General features: G+C 44.9%; 2 protein-coding genes across 2 annotated transcripts; both read left to right on the forward strand.

The window, feature by feature from the left end:
* Positions 1–8,199: 8,199 nt before the first annotated feature.
* LOC144739073 (serum amyloid A-5 protein-like) lies at positions 8,200–9,024 on the forward strand. Its single transcript, XM_078622071.1, has 3 exons — positions 8,200–8,293; positions 8,419–8,557; positions 8,886–9,024. Exons 1-3 carry the CDS (start codon positions 8,200–8,202, stop codon positions 9,022–9,024), a joined length of 372 nt encoding a protein of 123 aa, XP_078478197.1.
* Positions 9,025–14,565: 5,541 nt separating this feature from the next.
* On the forward strand, positions 14,566–15,372 carry LOC144739075 (serum amyloid A-5 protein-like). The gene is made up of 3 exons (XM_078622072.1): positions 14,566–14,659; positions 14,785–14,923; positions 15,234–15,372. The coding sequence occupies exons 1-3, from the start codon at positions 14,566–14,568 to the stop codon at positions 15,370–15,372; spliced, it is 372 nt and encodes a 123-aa protein (XP_078478198.1).
* Positions 15,373–15,599: the final 227 nt, after the last annotated feature.

Here is a 15,599-nt window from a genome sequence, read left to right on the forward strand (position 1 = left end):
AAACCAGTGCAGGACAGTCCTCTGGCCCCCCCTGTCCGTCCCCCTCCTCCACCCAGGATGTGGATGACGCCCCGGTCTACACTGTCCGTAGATTGTTGAATGTGCGCCGACGTGGACGGAGTCTGCACTTCCTCGTGGACTGGGAGGGCTACGGGCCTGAGGAGCGTATGTGGGTCCCCAGGAGGCAGATACTGGATCCCAGCCTCATACGGGATCTGAAGAGACGGCGCCCAGACCGTTTTTTACGTACGCCTGGAGGCACACGTAGAGGGGGGGGTACTGTCACGTCTCGTGCCTCTGACCCCACCTAGTGGTCGCCTTCCTCCTCCGTCCCTCTTCTCTCCTCTCTCGCAGGTGGCGCGGCATCGTAATCAGCGGCGGCGAGGTGTGTTTGCTACCTAAGGAGCTTCCAGTCCACAGCTCGTCAGCGGACCGTAGTGCCTTCTCGCCCGTCTCGCATCCTGCCTGCCCGAAACTTCGTCCCGGATCCCGGCATCCCCAGCCCCGCTCCATGTGTTCCTGTCTCCTGCTGAACCCCAGTAGCCGTTCCGCAAGTCTTCGGTGTCCCGTGTGCTCTAGCTCTGGCGTTTGCCTCCGTCAGCTAGCTCTTTTCGTTTGTTTAGCCTGAGGGCCTTTTCGTTTTCCATAGACACCTTTGTTTGTTAGTTTTGTCGTTTGACCGGCCTTTTGCTGCGTGTCCTCCCTTAGTTTGTTTAGTAGTGTTTCCATCCTTCTTTCGTACACACACGACCGGAGGCATACGGAGAGCGTGAATGGGTAATCCAGCCTCGGTTCAACAGGTCCTGAATGTACTCCTTCACCTCCTGGTGTAGCGGTTTTGGAACTGCCATGTATGTTTTTCTTACTGGGGTGGTGTCGTGCAGGGTGATGTAGAGTTTCAGTGAGGGAATTGAACCAATGTCATCATCATCATAGGCGAAGGCATGACACTCCTCTCTCAGCAGCTGCTTTGTGATCCTCCTCTGGTCCTCATTCAGGTGGCTAAGGTCAACAGGAGGGTCCCACCAGGCAGGCTTCTGTTTCTTTGAGTTGTCACTGTCTGGGATCGTTGCTGTGTGAGTTGGTGGCTCTACTCCTTCACCTCCGTTCATCTGCTTAACGCTGGCTGCATAGGCAGTCTTGACTGTCTGAAGGTGACCAAAAACAGTGCGTGGGGTCAAGGTCCACACTGTGCTTGTTTGTGTTGGTGATAGGGACTGGCACATAACCTGACCTTCTACTGGGTGCACTAACTAGGCCCTCCTCTATCACTACCCCCTCGGGCAATGTCGACTCTTCACTTGGAACTAGAAGCAGGTCTTGGCCCTGATACTGAGCGCCAGTGTTGAGATTAACATACACTGTGGTGACCTGTTCAGCGCCTAGGGTAAGTGTTCTTTTTCCTGTGTGAATAATTCCTACATGCTCCTCACTAACAGGGGCCATGTATAAGCTGAAGCACTGCTTGTGCTGTTTTTGCTGTTTTTGCTGTTATCTGGAAGGCTTGACACACAGCATGGATGGTCTTTGTTGTCTGACTACTCTGTCCTGTTATTTCTTCTATCACATTGTAGCCAATTATGGGCTCTACTGCCACGTGCGGGTCACTTGACACTAAAATAGGGACTAGAAGTGGCTTGGTTAAGGCAGACTCTTTCCCTAGTCTAAACTCTATTTCCACCCAGCCCATGAAAGGGATCTCAGTCTGATTGGGCTGCCGCTCCCAATAAAGTGTCTGAGCCTAACAGTTCACTGAGAGGTCGCCACTGTGCTGTGTGGTAAGTGCTGCTTTCTCCACTCTTCATTAATGATGGTCGCCTGAGCACCCGTGTCCCACAAGTGTGACTGCCTCAATGATCTCTGCTTCTCCATGTGCTTTCCGCTGTCCAGACTCGATCTGCTTGATGAGGCTTGTATAGGACAACTTCCCAAAATCCTTTTGTCCAGCCTCATCAATCTGTCCAATTATCCGGAACGCTCGTCTCAGCATCACCTCGGGGCAGGCTGGCTGGTGCTGTAGTGCCAGTCCTGGTGTCATTTTCCGTTGTCCTGATGACAGGCGTTGTGTCTCCTCCTGCTGTTTGTGTCCTCTGCTTGATCTTTTCCTCCAACGCTCCGATTTCCTCTGCCATCTGCTGCTGTAACTTCTGGTACTGCATTTTTAACTTCTCTAAATCACTTGTCTCTTGAATTACAATCTCAGCCTCAGTCTCCTCTGTTGTCAGCTTTAGAGAGGCCAGGTAGGACAGTACATGCTGCAGATACTGCTGATACGCCTCTGCTAACTCTTCACCCTCTTCGATTTCATCTAACGTCGTCTCCACCAACCCTGATGAGGGTGCGTCTTGTTTTGCTGGCAAAACCCCCAACAGGTGCGCTACACTTTAGATGTTCACACAGGGAGATGAGACTCTTCTCATCCAGTGTCAGCAGCATCCGACTTACTTCGTCCCTTTGTTCCTCCATAGCTCCTCTTCTGCTGTATGACTGTGCTTCTATGCGACTGGGCCGTGGGCTGGATCAACCATCCTCTGCTACCAAAATATGTAGCGTGGTGCAGAATGAAGCCGACCTCCACTACACATTTGAATTATTTTAGTATCTTTTATTCCTGCAGAGAGCAAGAAAAACAGTTTTTAAACATTCGCGATCGCCACATACAGTCACCGAGACTCACGTGAAAGCGCACTCTCGCTCTCTTAGCGCGAGATTTCCTGTTGCTAATCACTACACGGACAAATCACTAACACATGCATGCATGAACCTCAAAACAATAGGATCAAAAATAAAGATAAAATATTCGCCCGTTGATTATGCAGTTTCAACTATCCATCCTTACCTGCAGACAGCAAGAAAAACAGTTTTTAAACATTCGCGATCGCCACATACAGTCACCGAGACTCACGTGAAAGCGCACTCTCGCTCTCTTAGCGCGAGGTTTCCTGTGGCTAATCACGCGAGATTGTGTTCATCACGTTCACGTTCAATCACGCGAGTCATGTGTTCATGACTGAACACACCCGGGATGTAGCGAACGCGCCCTCTGCTGGTCGGGGTTAGGACACTGCATCATATCTTGAAACAAACAGATACATAGAAATATAACCAAAATATACCACAACAAACACTTAGATACATTGAAAATATAATCAAAATATGCCACTGCTGGCTATATGTGCCACACCAGCAGCCATACCTCAGAGCCCTTGAATGCCAGAAGAGGAACATCAACAGCTTCTACATCTCCATGGAGAAGTGTCTCATCCGTGCCAGACAAACCACTCCCTTGGGGCATTTGATGAGCTTTTTAAAGCTGTTTAAAGTGTTCAGTGTGTCTTATGATGGTGCACTTGTGAATTTCTACACCTTTCTGCAGACAAGAGTATATAATATTGATATGGGGAAAATGATGGAGTCACCAAGAGTTCAAAACATGAGAGTCCTCCTTAACCAGGAAGTACTTGTCACAGCCCCTGAGTTTGACAAGTTTATCCCAGCAATCCAGGCCGTTGACTTCACATTGAAGAGGTGAACCTGGTTATTATCCTGAACCTAAGTAGAAGTTGTTTTGTTGTCAGCCAAGCTGCAGGCTTCAGTTTCAAACTTAAGCAGGCTTTAGGAAGCAGCTCAATATTGTTCACAGCAATGATTAACAAATTGCTCAAACGTCAGACGTAGCTTGTGATCCAGTTTCGCATGCTTTGGAGGACCAATGTAACACCACAAATCTTCCAGTGTTCTTCCAGTGTCTGGTTCTTCACATATTCCACAAAGCAGTGTTTCAGGACTTTGTCAAGGGATTTATCCAAAGAAATGTGTGCATTCATTGTGGCCAAACTGCAGGTTAGTGGCATTTCTAATAGTTTGGTATCCTTGCTTTTTGGAGATTTGGAGGAATTAACAAGGCAGTTTCACTCATAAGCGAAGCAGGCCATTATTTCTGCTCTACCCACAGCCGACCACCCACAAACATAAGTGTGATAAAAGAATGTTTTGAAAAATGCGAAAATCCTTTCACTAATCTGAATACAGAATGGAAACAGAATAAATACCTCAACCCAAAACAGGGAGTTGTGGAGCCTAGAGAAATAACACATAGAGTGAGATATGACACCAGGCGTAAACAGAAATCCTGGTACATATGATGAAGTTCCTGTAAAGGATACTTTTATTCATGTACCCATTTTGGAATCCCTGAAGTTCATATGTAGAAATTGAGAGATTTGTGTTTTGCGAAAGAGAGTGTGTAGCTCAGAGCCCGATGCTTATCATGACGTTTGTGATGGAAGTTACTCATCCCTTGTTTTTAGCCAAAAGACATGCATTACAAATTCATCTATACTACGATGATTTTGAAACAGCCAATCCTCTTGGCTCAAAACGTGGAATTCACAAAATTAGCTGCATTTATTTCACTGTACAAAACATACTTCAAAAAGATTTTGATGAACATTCATTTAGTATCACTTTTCTGCACACCAGTTATACAAAAGTATGGTTCTGATGTTATACTGGAACCGTTGATATATGATGTGAAACAACAGGAAAGCCAAGGGCTAAGTCTCCCATTTTCTGATGAGCAGGTATATGGAACAATTTCACAGATCAGTGAAAATAATCCGGGGATGTGCTCAATTCTTGGTTTTAAACGAGTCATTCAGTAGCCGTCATTTGTGTCACCTTTGTTTAATTGAGAGAGATGATTGTCAAACAGTGTACACTGAGGATGATCCTAAAGTGATTCTTTAAGGAAAAGATATGTTTGACATGCATTGCCAGTGTCTTAAGGAACATCTAGAGGTCTGGTTTGGTTTGCAGAGAAACTCTGCACTTAATTCATTACAGTATTTCCATGTTTGCAATAACTACTCATTCGATATAATGCACAACTTTCTTGAAGGTGTGGCTCAGTATGCGATCAAATTGTTATTTGAATATCTCATAAAACAGTTCATATCAGAGGATAACTTGCTTTCTAGGATTCATGGGTTTCGATGAAAATCATATTGGATCGTGCTGCAATGGCATTGGCTTGAATTCCATTCAGGACATTATGTCTCATGAAAAAACATCCCACTTTTGTTTGGTGACATTGTTCCTGCAGGGTCTAGACACTGGGATTTGTTATTGCTGTTACTTCAAATAATGAATATACTTTTTTCACCTTCTGTCACCTTGGGTATGACTGATTGTTGACCACCACAAACTATCTAAGCACTTTTTATCCACACAGGAACTTGAAGCCTCGGCATCATTTCATGATTCAATATCCGTCTTCTGTCAGGATAATTGGCCAATTGTTCTATGTCTGGTGGCCAATTGTTCTATGTCTGGTGTATGAGGTTTGAGGCTAAACTGAAGTTGTTTAAAGATTATTTGAAAAATACCAAAAACATAACCAAATCACTGGATCACAGATGACATTTTTCTATTGACACGCATGCCATTTACAGAGAACTTTGATGAACATCACCCTGTGTTTTATGAACAGAGGACAGCTGTGTAATAAAGATAACTGAGACTTCAGTGTCACAAACCATTTGATATTCAAAGCTCTACTGGTGCTGCAGATGAAAGTTTGTTCATTATGTCGTCATTTATGATGTATTAAGTGACTGCATGGGAGAAAAGCGTTAAAATAAATCATTTTTGTATTAAATATATTTTTACTTGGAATTAGTCTGTCATTTAATTATTGTATCAAAGGTATTGTTAAATTATGATACATATTTTTAGAACAACCTAAATGAAAAAGTAAGTAAGAGTAGTGTTACTTTTCAAACTGTAGTGTTAATTTAACCCAATTTAGTGAGTTGTTAAATAATTAACTATTTTGAACGTGCTAATTTAACTCTGGAGTGTGGAGCTACATACAAAAATTAACTCTGTGGGAGTTGAATCAACACTCCGGATTCTTAACTGGATTCTTTGTGCCGTATTTTTGTAAGTTCTGGTCTGCGCATATGAAATTCATAGCTACAAAGAGCTTCGACGTTATAATCTTTGTGTTGGCTGGACTTCACTTGAAAGTAAGATTCCTCTGTCACCATGAGGTTCCTACTGATCCGATGCTTCTTATATTCTCATCTGAAATGAGCTGGGTGTGGGATTTCTACATGATGGGAATTCCACTGCATTTATTATTATTCCAGTATTGGATGATAGTAAGTATATGTGTGTATGTATTGTTGCGGGCAACCACAACACGAGAACAAAGGGATCCGTTGACAAACAGTTTGTTCCAGAAACAAAGACAAATCTACAACAACGAAAACACAAAACCAGCCGAAACTAAACTATCAACTACACCGTGGTGAGCAGGTAGGAAAAAGAAGGATACTCTAAGGCTTGGACAATCTGGCAGCACGGTGACGCTACCACGCTGCTTCAGAGCAGGTTCCAATCAGCGGGATGATTGGGATCAGGTGTCTGCTGTCTGCTCGCCGCACCGCCAGGCCACACCTCCACTGCCACCACAGGAGAGGGAATACCCTTGACATGTATTTAATCTTATCAACAAAAGTCAGTTAACATCTAATTCCTAATCATGGCCGAGATACTCACAATCTCCATTTTTTTCCACAAAAAAACACTTCCTCAGATGGAAAAACATCAATGTCTATTCGATATAATAAGGTGCGAATAATATAAGTTAATATTCGTCATTTATCCTCATCCATATCCTGTATCCATATTCAGGCTGAAATATCTAAAGCTACGTTCACACTGCAGGTCTTAATGCCCAATCCCGATGTATCGCTCAAATATGATTTTTTCTTTGCCTGTTCCCATTACATCTTTAACTGTGGCCTTTCCACAGGGTTATTCCTGTTTACATGGTAATTGTAATAAATTGGGATATCTCGATAAAACCAACTACACACGGAGAACGTCATGACGCAATTCCGGCACTTTCCACTTCTTCTTCCAGTATCCAAATCCAAAACAATAAGAACAACAGGGGCACGGCAGACAATGAACAACCCGGTAGCAGTCGCCTTCTTTTACGCCTTTTTCAGCGTCTTCCAGAGGTGCTTGATATGGTCTGGCGTTTGTACAAATCCTGCTTTGTGCAACTTTTCGCTTACTTTTTACAAAAGGAGTAACCCAGGGGTCATATTTAGGTTTTTAAAAAACAGAAGATGAGCATATTCTAATTTTATTAGAATTATTTAAAGGGGTTATTTGTGTTTACATGGCCGTGCGCATCCGGGTTCTTGCTAATATTCCAGTTAGAAAAGTGTTATTGGCTGCGGGTAAACATTCATTCATTCATTCATTATCTGCCGGTTACTGGTCACGGGTGTGCTGGAGCCCATCTCAGTTGTCGCAGGTAAACAATCGTTGTAAATTAAATGAAGAGGATAGTTTCCATTCACTTTTGATGCTCAGGTATTGGGCAGCAAAAACAGCCACAAGAGTTTATGAGAGTTTAAAAAAATGGTATTTACATTCAAATCTGTTGTCTTTTGACTTCAGAGTTACATCACAGCCTTCAATCCTGCGTGACCATAGGAAGAAATATAGTGACTTTTCTTTGCTGACAACTCCAACAATGAACACAATGATCCAGGTGCACGGAACTTCATTTAAAATCTTTGAACATTGATAATGAATGGTGAGAGATAAATTAAAGTAATATGACATCAGAAAAAATGTTCCCAGTGTCTAAGTGATGATCTCTCTGATTATGTAATATTTGAGCTGCTGGCTGTGTCAACAAACAAACAGTGTTGTACTTTGTCACAAGACTGTGTGATAGACCTGATACAGCTGGATTTTATTAATATAAATATATGACTGACAACAATCAAAATGACTTAAATACAATCAACTATTATCTTGAAAACAGTGAACATTGGACATTTGAATGTAACTTGTTTCAATAAATCTTGTTGCGTTTCCAAACTGTTCTGTAAACTGCAGTTGCACCAGCAGAGAATACCCACAGCTTGTTTCCCAACATTCAAATACAGTGGAATTTCCACCATCAAGAAATCCTACAACCAGCTCATATCAGACGAGAATATAAGAAGCATCCGATCAGGAGGAACCTCACTGGTGACACACTGAGGAATCTTACTTTAACATCAAGTCCAAGGTAAGTTTGAACTTAAATTTAACCATATAAAAATGAACATACGTCCATGTCGTATGAACACTGACACTGATGTGTCTCCCTAGTAGAAATTTATAACCATGAAGTGGCTGCTAACAGGAACACTTCTGATTCTCCTGGTTCAAACCAACGCTCAATGGTCCGTCTTCAAGTTTCCTGTCGAGGCTGCTCAAGGTAACAAAACAGACCCATAGCTGAAATCTGCACACGTCTAATTCTGAAATGTGTGACCCATCCTGGGTTCTGTTTTCTATATCATCTCTTCATTCAATAATTTCTGTGTCTCCTCTGCTGACCAGGAGCCGCTGACATGTTGCGAGCATACATGGACATGAGAGAGTCCAACTACCAACAATCTGACCATTACTTCCATGCTAGAGGAAACTATGACGCTGCACAGCGAGGTCCAGGAGGCAAATGGGCTGCTGAGGTTATCAGGTGAGGGGCAAAGACCAGGAGAGTACTACGCTCTTTAGTTGTGTCTTGTTCAAAATCCAGGAAACGAGAGGGAAATTCTGAAATAGTAATTATTATGTCAATTAACTACCAACAACATTTTTAGTATTTGTAAAATAGATATAACTCAAATAACTCACAGATTATATTCAAATATGAATATAATCTGTGCTGAGTTTAGTTGATCTTTGCATATATGTGTTAATTTTCTATAAACTGTCTAATTATTACCTAATTGTGATCCTGTGCAACTTTAGACCAAACCTGTCCAGAACTTTGTCTGACATTTGTTGTCTCTCCCACCCTCCAGTGACGGCAGAGAGTGGGTGCAGCAAGGACTGGGTCATGGTCACGAGGACTCTGCAGCTGATCAGATTGCAAACCAACATGGACGAGACGGAAAAGATCCCAATGTTTTCAGACCAGCTGGTCTGCCTGAAAAATATTGATGATGATTTGCAAAAAAAATATTTATATTAGTGAACTTGTGCTGATGTAGTTCTTTATAATACTGCCTCACAAATGAACTTCCCCTTTAATGTTTTTCTGGTCAGTTAACTTACAAGAACACAAAAATAGTCTGAGTGAGTTGTTTTACATCCAGTTTGCACTGATCTGAGAGTTCTGAGGCTGGTGAGGGGTCAGTGCCAGCCATGACCAATTTGGTACCCGAGGCAAGATGGTTTCCTGTTGCATCGCAGCAGTCAATTTCACAATCATCTTTCATACACTCACACAGAAACGGCATTGTATTTCTTTGAGTGAAATCTCACAATTGTGCCCCGAGCACAACTTCACTGTGATGCCCCCCCCCCCAAAAAAAATATAAACAAAGTAAAATGAAACTTAAACATGAACAGTTTTAATAACGGAGAAAATCAAAGAACAAGACCCCAAGATACTTAAACTCCTACACTTGAGGTAGGGATGCAGCTGATCAGATTGCAAACCAACATGGATGATCCCAATGTTTTCAGACAAGCTGGTGTGCCTGAAAAATAGTGATGATGATTTGCAATAAAATTATTTATACTTCTGAAGTATTTTTGATGTAGTTCTTTGTTGTCTTGTTGAAGTCTTTGACCATAGGAAGTCGGTGGCCACAGGAAGAATTATAGTAACTTTTGTTTGCTGACCACTCCAACAATAAACACTAATACTCAGGTCCATTAAACTCTATTTAAAATCTTTAAACATTGATAATGAATGCCAATGTTTCAGGCCTCACACCCTGTGTGGTCTGCAACAGATTTGTCCTAAATTTAACAGGAAAGAGAAGACGTGAGCATAAGTGGTGTTGCGTCTGCAGGCTGTTCTCAGTCTTTATTCTACAGCTGTTCCCCTTCTTCCACTCATCCCAATCAACAATCACCACCCAAAGTTCACAATCTTCCAGTAGTACCCCAAGGCGTTCCCAGGCCAGCCGAGTGACAGTCACTCCAGCGTATCCTGGGTCTTCCCCGGGCTCTCCTCCCGATGGGGCATGCCTGGAATACATCCCGAGGGAGGCGTCCGGGGGGCATCCGATAGAGATGTGGAGTGTGGAGGAGCAGTGGCTCTACTCTGAGTCCCTCCCGAGTGACAGAGCTCATCACCCTATCTCTAAGGCAGAGCGTCCCACCACTCTACTATCACAATGGCACAAATAGAACCCAGATGCAGACAAAAACGTACACTTTTATTTTGAAAAAAAAGAACACAAAGCAAGATATGAAAAACGACTCTAAAGATTCAAAAGTGAGGGGGTGAACGATAGGCGATGCTCACAAGGAGGTGGTAAAATACAAAACCAAAAAGATCAGTATCCTAAAAAACTGAAATTCCTCAGAAGGGGTAAAAGGAGAGTTGGTTAGTCTAAACAGAAAGCGCAAAGCTAAGGCTAAGGATTGACTAGGAGAACACAAGGTGGCTATAAAACAATTAGCAATACAACTCTAATACTCACTCAAGGAAAAGTTCACGACAGACTATGACTCTGGAGTGTTTTCACGTATCGGCAGGCAACGATCTGGCAACTCAAAAGAAAACTCAACAGGCCGTCCAGGTCCGTCCAGACAACAAAGGGGAGCTGCGAACCCTCCAACCAAAGACCCCACTCTTCTAGGGTGGTCTTAACTGCTAACAATTCTTTGTTTCCTACATCATAATTACATTCAGCGTTTGACAGTTTCCTGGACAGGTATGCACTAGGGTGAATTTTACCATCTTTCTCTGATCGCTGGGAAAGCACCGCGCCAATACCCTCATTGGACACGTCTACTTCCATGATGAAGTGCCTGGTTGGGTCTGGGACAGTTAGAATGGGAGCCCAAACAAACAGTGACTTGAGCTATTTGAAGGCTTCGTCGGCCGACTCACTCCACCTAAACTGAATTATGGCACTAAAGTTCCGAGCGAACCGATGGTAAAAGTTTGCAAACCCAAGGAATTACTGAAGTTTCTTGCGGTTTTCCGGAACGGGCCACTCTGCTACGGCCTTCACTTTTGCCGGGTCCATCTGTATCCATCCCTGGGTCACTATCAGGTCGAAGAAGGATACAGTTTCGGCGTGGAATTCACATTTCTCTGCCTTCACATATAGCTCATTTCGTAACAGACGTTTAAGTACCTGACGGACATGACTGGTATGCGTATCAAGATCGGACTAGTAGATCAGAATGTCATCCAGATATACGAATACAAGCCGGTCCAGGAAGTCTCTCAAAACATTGACCATATTTTGGAAGACAGCAGGTGCGTTAGTCAGACCGAATGGCATAACTAGATACTTGTGACCAGTAGCCGTGTTAAACGCAGTCTTCCACTCATCACCCTCTCGGATCTGCACCAGAGGGTAGGCATTCCGGAGATCCAACTTAGTGAACACTCGGGCGGCCTGTAATCGTTCGTAAGCAGACAACATGAGAGGCAGAGGGTACCGGTTATTGACAGTGACGTCGTTAAGGGGACCATAGTCTATGCAGGGCCTCAGGGACCCATCCTTCTTACCAATGAAGAAAAACCCCACCCCTACCTGGAGAGGAGGAAGGTCGGATAAGGGAGGTGTCAATGTATTCCTCCATTGCCCTCTTCTTAGGCCCAGAAATCAAGATTAGCCTCCCCTTGGGAAGAGTACCACCCGGAATCAGGTCGATCGCACAGTCGTAGGGACGATGTGGGGGAAGGGAGGTGGCCTTGGCCTTGCTGAACAACTCAGCAAGGTCGTGGTAGCGGTCGGGACCTCCTGTCAAGTCCGGCTCCTAGTGGGAGAAAGCAGGCAGATCCCTAACCTGGTCAGGGTCCGCCATACGTCCCAGCGTCACTGGGTCATTCGTCTTGCGACAGTTTTGCACAGTCTTCACCCAAATCTACGACTCTGCCCGTGCTCCACTCCACGCTGGGGCTGTGTTGGCATAGCCAGGGGTACCCCAGGACTACGGAGTGGACCTTGGAGTCAAAATTGTGGAACGTTATTGTTTCTTCATGATCCTGAATGGTGGGCTTGACCAGATCTGTGACATGAGATACCCTGAACAATTTTCGACCATCGATTCCTTTGGCCTCCAGGGGAACAGGTAATTCATGGACCGTAACACCCAAAGTGTGGGCCAATTCCCAGGATAAAAGGTTAACATCAGCTCCTGAATCGATCAGAGCTTCACTAGAGATGACATAGTTCAGGTGGGTGAGTATCGCCTGGGTAAGTCTAGGTGGGGGGGTGTCGGTGGAGAGAGGACTCACCAGTGTCTTGGACTTCCCCATGGGCTGGACCTTCCCTGGGCACCCAGCGGTTTGGTGTCCTTTCGGCCCACAATAGAAACACCTCCCCTCCAGTAGGCGGCGCTGACGTTCCTCCTCTGGGAGTCGGGTCCGACCCAACTGCACGGGTTCCACCCTGGTGGAGGAGGGCGATACTGAAGCTGATGCTCCTCCACTGCCGGATACACACCCTTCCAGATGAGGAGGGAATCCCGTCATTCGTTGGCGTTGCTACTGGCGGTCCTGCAGACGGACATCCAGCCGAATAGCAGGTGCAATCACTCCATCGAGGTCCTGGGGAAGATCTAACGGAGCTAGTTAGAGCTAGCTAAGTTCATTCAGATCGTCAATGAAAGTGTCGATCAGGGCTGGCTCATTCCAGCCACTGTCTGTTGCCAGAGCCCTGAACTCGACCGAATAATCAGCCACCGATCTCTTTTCCTGGACCAACCTCTTGGGGGGCCCCCCCAAAAACTAAACAGGCTTAAAATGGGGCGAGGGGGGGCAGGTGAAACAAATCAGGTAATCAGGGAGAAAAAGGGCAAGGGAAACGAGGGTGAACACTAAAAAAAAGGAAGTACCAAAATAAAACAGGAAATCAATACATAACATGACCAGAACTTGACCTTCATGACACCTACGAAGGAAACTCATTTCGGACACTTGTATCATGTCATGTGTCCTGGCCCGGTCTGTCGGAGTCCTCCCGCGGATGGCCTATCAGTTATTATGTTTATTTCAGTTTTAATTCCGGATTTCTGTTTGGGGGGCGGGGGTCCAGTACTTGCGGGGCTTGAGCGGGGCTCAGCGGGGAGGGACACCTCGAATCTCCGAGCTTCCCTCCATGCTGTGGGCCTGGGGACCGGGGCGGTCGGGGGTGTTTCCCAGGGGGGCGGTCGGGCCTATGGGGTCTCTGGTCATGGTCCCTGGAGTAGGAGTGATAGGCAGGGCATCGACTTGGGACTCAGGGGCCCTCTCTGTCCTTGGCGGGCCCCCTGCATGGGTGGCCCCTTTGTATCCCCCTGGTGAATCTCCCGTGGGGGTGTTGGGTGGGGTGGGGTGGGTTGCCGTCCCTGGGGTGGGCCGCTGAGCCGTCGCGGCAAGCTGTGGCCCGCCCCCTGGGGGAGGGGGCTGTCAGGGCACCCTAGTCCTGTGGTGGGGGGTGGGCCCTGTGTTGGTTGGTGGGGTGTGTCGCGGGTATGCGGGGCTCTGGGTCTCTGGGCTTGGCCTGTGTTCGTCGGTGGGTCGGTCTTGGTCTGGGGCTCTGCTGCCTCCTCCCCTGCGATGGTGGGCCTTGGCGGTCGGGTTGCTCCTTGTGGGTCTCCGCGCCTGGTCTTAATCTTGGGGTTATATGGGCACCCCTGCGATGGCCTACCCCAGGTCTCCCACTGGTCGTTGGCTGGTGCTTGCTCTTGGTGCTCCATTTTTGTACTGGACTTTTGGGGGGCGGCGTGAGGGCTGCAATACAACATAGTGCAGAGCAGGGGTATCTGGCTCTGGTCCTCGGGGACCAAAACGAGAGGTGAGAGTTAGTGACGAAGGCATGTTTTGATGATGAATGAATCTATTAGAGTAGATTAAATGAATGTAATAACAGTGAGTGGAAATGAGCTGCTTGAGGTCTGCACTCTTTGAGTGCTATCCTAGTTTTATCTAATATTCATCGGTAATGCAATGGGAGATTCAACGTTTTCACTTGTAATGAAGATTCTAAGCCTAAAAAAAAAAAAAAAAGAAATCCCAGTGTCCTGAGTGGTGAGCTCTATGATGATGTAATATTTGAGCTGCTGGCTGCGTCAACAAACACAGTGTTGTACTTTGTCACAAGACTGTGTGATAGACCTGATACAGCTGGATTTTATTAATATAAATATATGGACTGACAACAATCAAAATACAAAGTCAACTTTTATCTTAAAGACAGTGGACATTTGAATGTAATTTGTTTTAATAAATCTTGTCGCTTTTCCACCAAACTGTTCTGTAAACTGCAGTTGCACCAGCAGGGAATACCCAGAGCTTGTTTCCCGTTATTCAAATACAGTGGAATTTCCATCATCTAGAAATCTTACAACCAGCTCATATACAGGAGAATATAAGAAGCATCCGATCAGTAGGAACCTCACTGGTGACATAGTGAGGAATCTTACTTTCAAGTGAAGTCCAAGGTAAGTGTGGTATAAAAATGAACATACGTCCATGTCGTATGAACACTGACACTGATTGTGTCTCCCTAGTAGAAATCTATAACCATGAAGTGGCTGCTAACAGGAACACTTCTGATTCTACTGGTTCAAACCAACGCTCAATGGTCCGTCTTCAAGTTTCCTGTCGAGGCTGCTCAAGGTAACAAAACTGACCAATAGCTGAAATCTGGCCACGTCTAATTCTGAAATGTGTGACCCATCCTGGGTTCTGTTTTCTATATCATCTCTTCATTCAACAATTTCTGTGTCTCCTCTGCTGACCAGGAGCCGCTGACATGTTGCGAGCATACATGGACATGAGAGAGTCCAACTACCAACAATCTGACCATTACTTCCATGCTAGAGGAAACTATGACGCTGCACAGCGAGGTCCAGGAGGCAAATGGGCTGCTGAGGTTATCAGGTGAGGGGCAAAGACCAGGAGAGTACTCCGCTCTTTAGTTGTGTCTTGTTCAAAATCCAGGAAACGAGAGGGAAATTCTGAAATAGTAATTATTATGTCAATTAACTACCAACAACATTATTAGTATTTGTAAAATAGATATAACTCTTTCAAATATGAATATAATCTGTGCTGAGTTTAGTTGATCTTTGCATATATGTGTTAATTTTCTATAAACTGTCTAATTATTACCTAATTGTGATCCTGTGCAACTTTAGACCAAACCTGTCCAGAACTTTGTCTGACATTTGTTGTCTCTTCCTCCCTCCAGTGACGGCAGAGAGTGGGTGCAGCAAGGACTGGGTCATGGTCACGAGGACTCTGCAGCTGATCAGATTGCAAACCAACATGGACGAGACGGAAAAGATCCCAATGTTTTCAGACCAGCTGGTCTGCCTGAAAAATATTGATGATGATTTGCAATAAAATTATTTATACTTCTGAAGTTGTTTTGATGTAGTTCTGTGTTGTCTTGTTGAAGTTATCTTTGTTTTACTTCACTAAAGGGTTACTACATCACAGCCTTCAATCCTGGGTGACCATAGGAAGAATTATAGTGGCATTTCTTTCCTGAGTACTCCAACAATCAAAACAAATATCCACTTCAGAAGACAGCTGAATTGACACATGCATCTAT

This window comes from Lampetra planeri, unplaced genomic scaffold (genome assembly GCF_965212315.1).
Source record: "Lampetra planeri unplaced genomic scaffold, kcLamPlan1.2.h2 scaffold_1290, whole genome shotgun sequence".
Classification (NCBI taxonomy): domain Eukaryota; kingdom Metazoa; phylum Chordata; class Hyperoartia; order Petromyzontiformes; family Petromyzontidae; genus Lampetra; species Lampetra planeri.

What these genes read in the sequence shown, in the direction of transcription:
- LOC144739075 (XM_078622072.1), top strand. Translation starts at nt 14,566, where the DNA reads ATGAAGTGGCTGCTAACAGGAACACTTCTGATTCTACTGGTTCAAACC. An exon ending in TCCTGTCGAGGCTGCTCAAG is followed by an intron (nt 14,660 to 14,784) that starts GTAACAAAACTG and finishes TCTGCTGACCAG; the next exon opens with GAGCCGCTGACATGTTGCGA. An exon ending in TGGGCTGCTGAGGTTATCAG is followed by an intron (nt 14,924 to 15,233) that starts GTGAGGGGCAAA and finishes TCCTCCCTCCAG; the next exon opens with TGACGGCAGAGAGTGGGTGC.
- LOC144739073 (XM_078622071.1), top strand. Translation starts at nt 8,200, where the DNA reads ATGAAGTGGCTGCTAACAGGAACACTTCTGATTCTCCTGGTTCAAACC. An exon ending in TCCTGTCGAGGCTGCTCAAG is followed by an intron (nt 8,294 to 8,418) that starts GTAACAAAACAG and finishes TCTGCTGACCAG; the next exon opens with GAGCCGCTGACATGTTGCGA. An exon ending in TGGGCTGCTGAGGTTATCAG is followed by an intron (nt 8,558 to 8,885) that starts GTGAGGGGCAAA and finishes CCCACCCTCCAG; the next exon opens with TGACGGCAGAGAGTGGGTGC.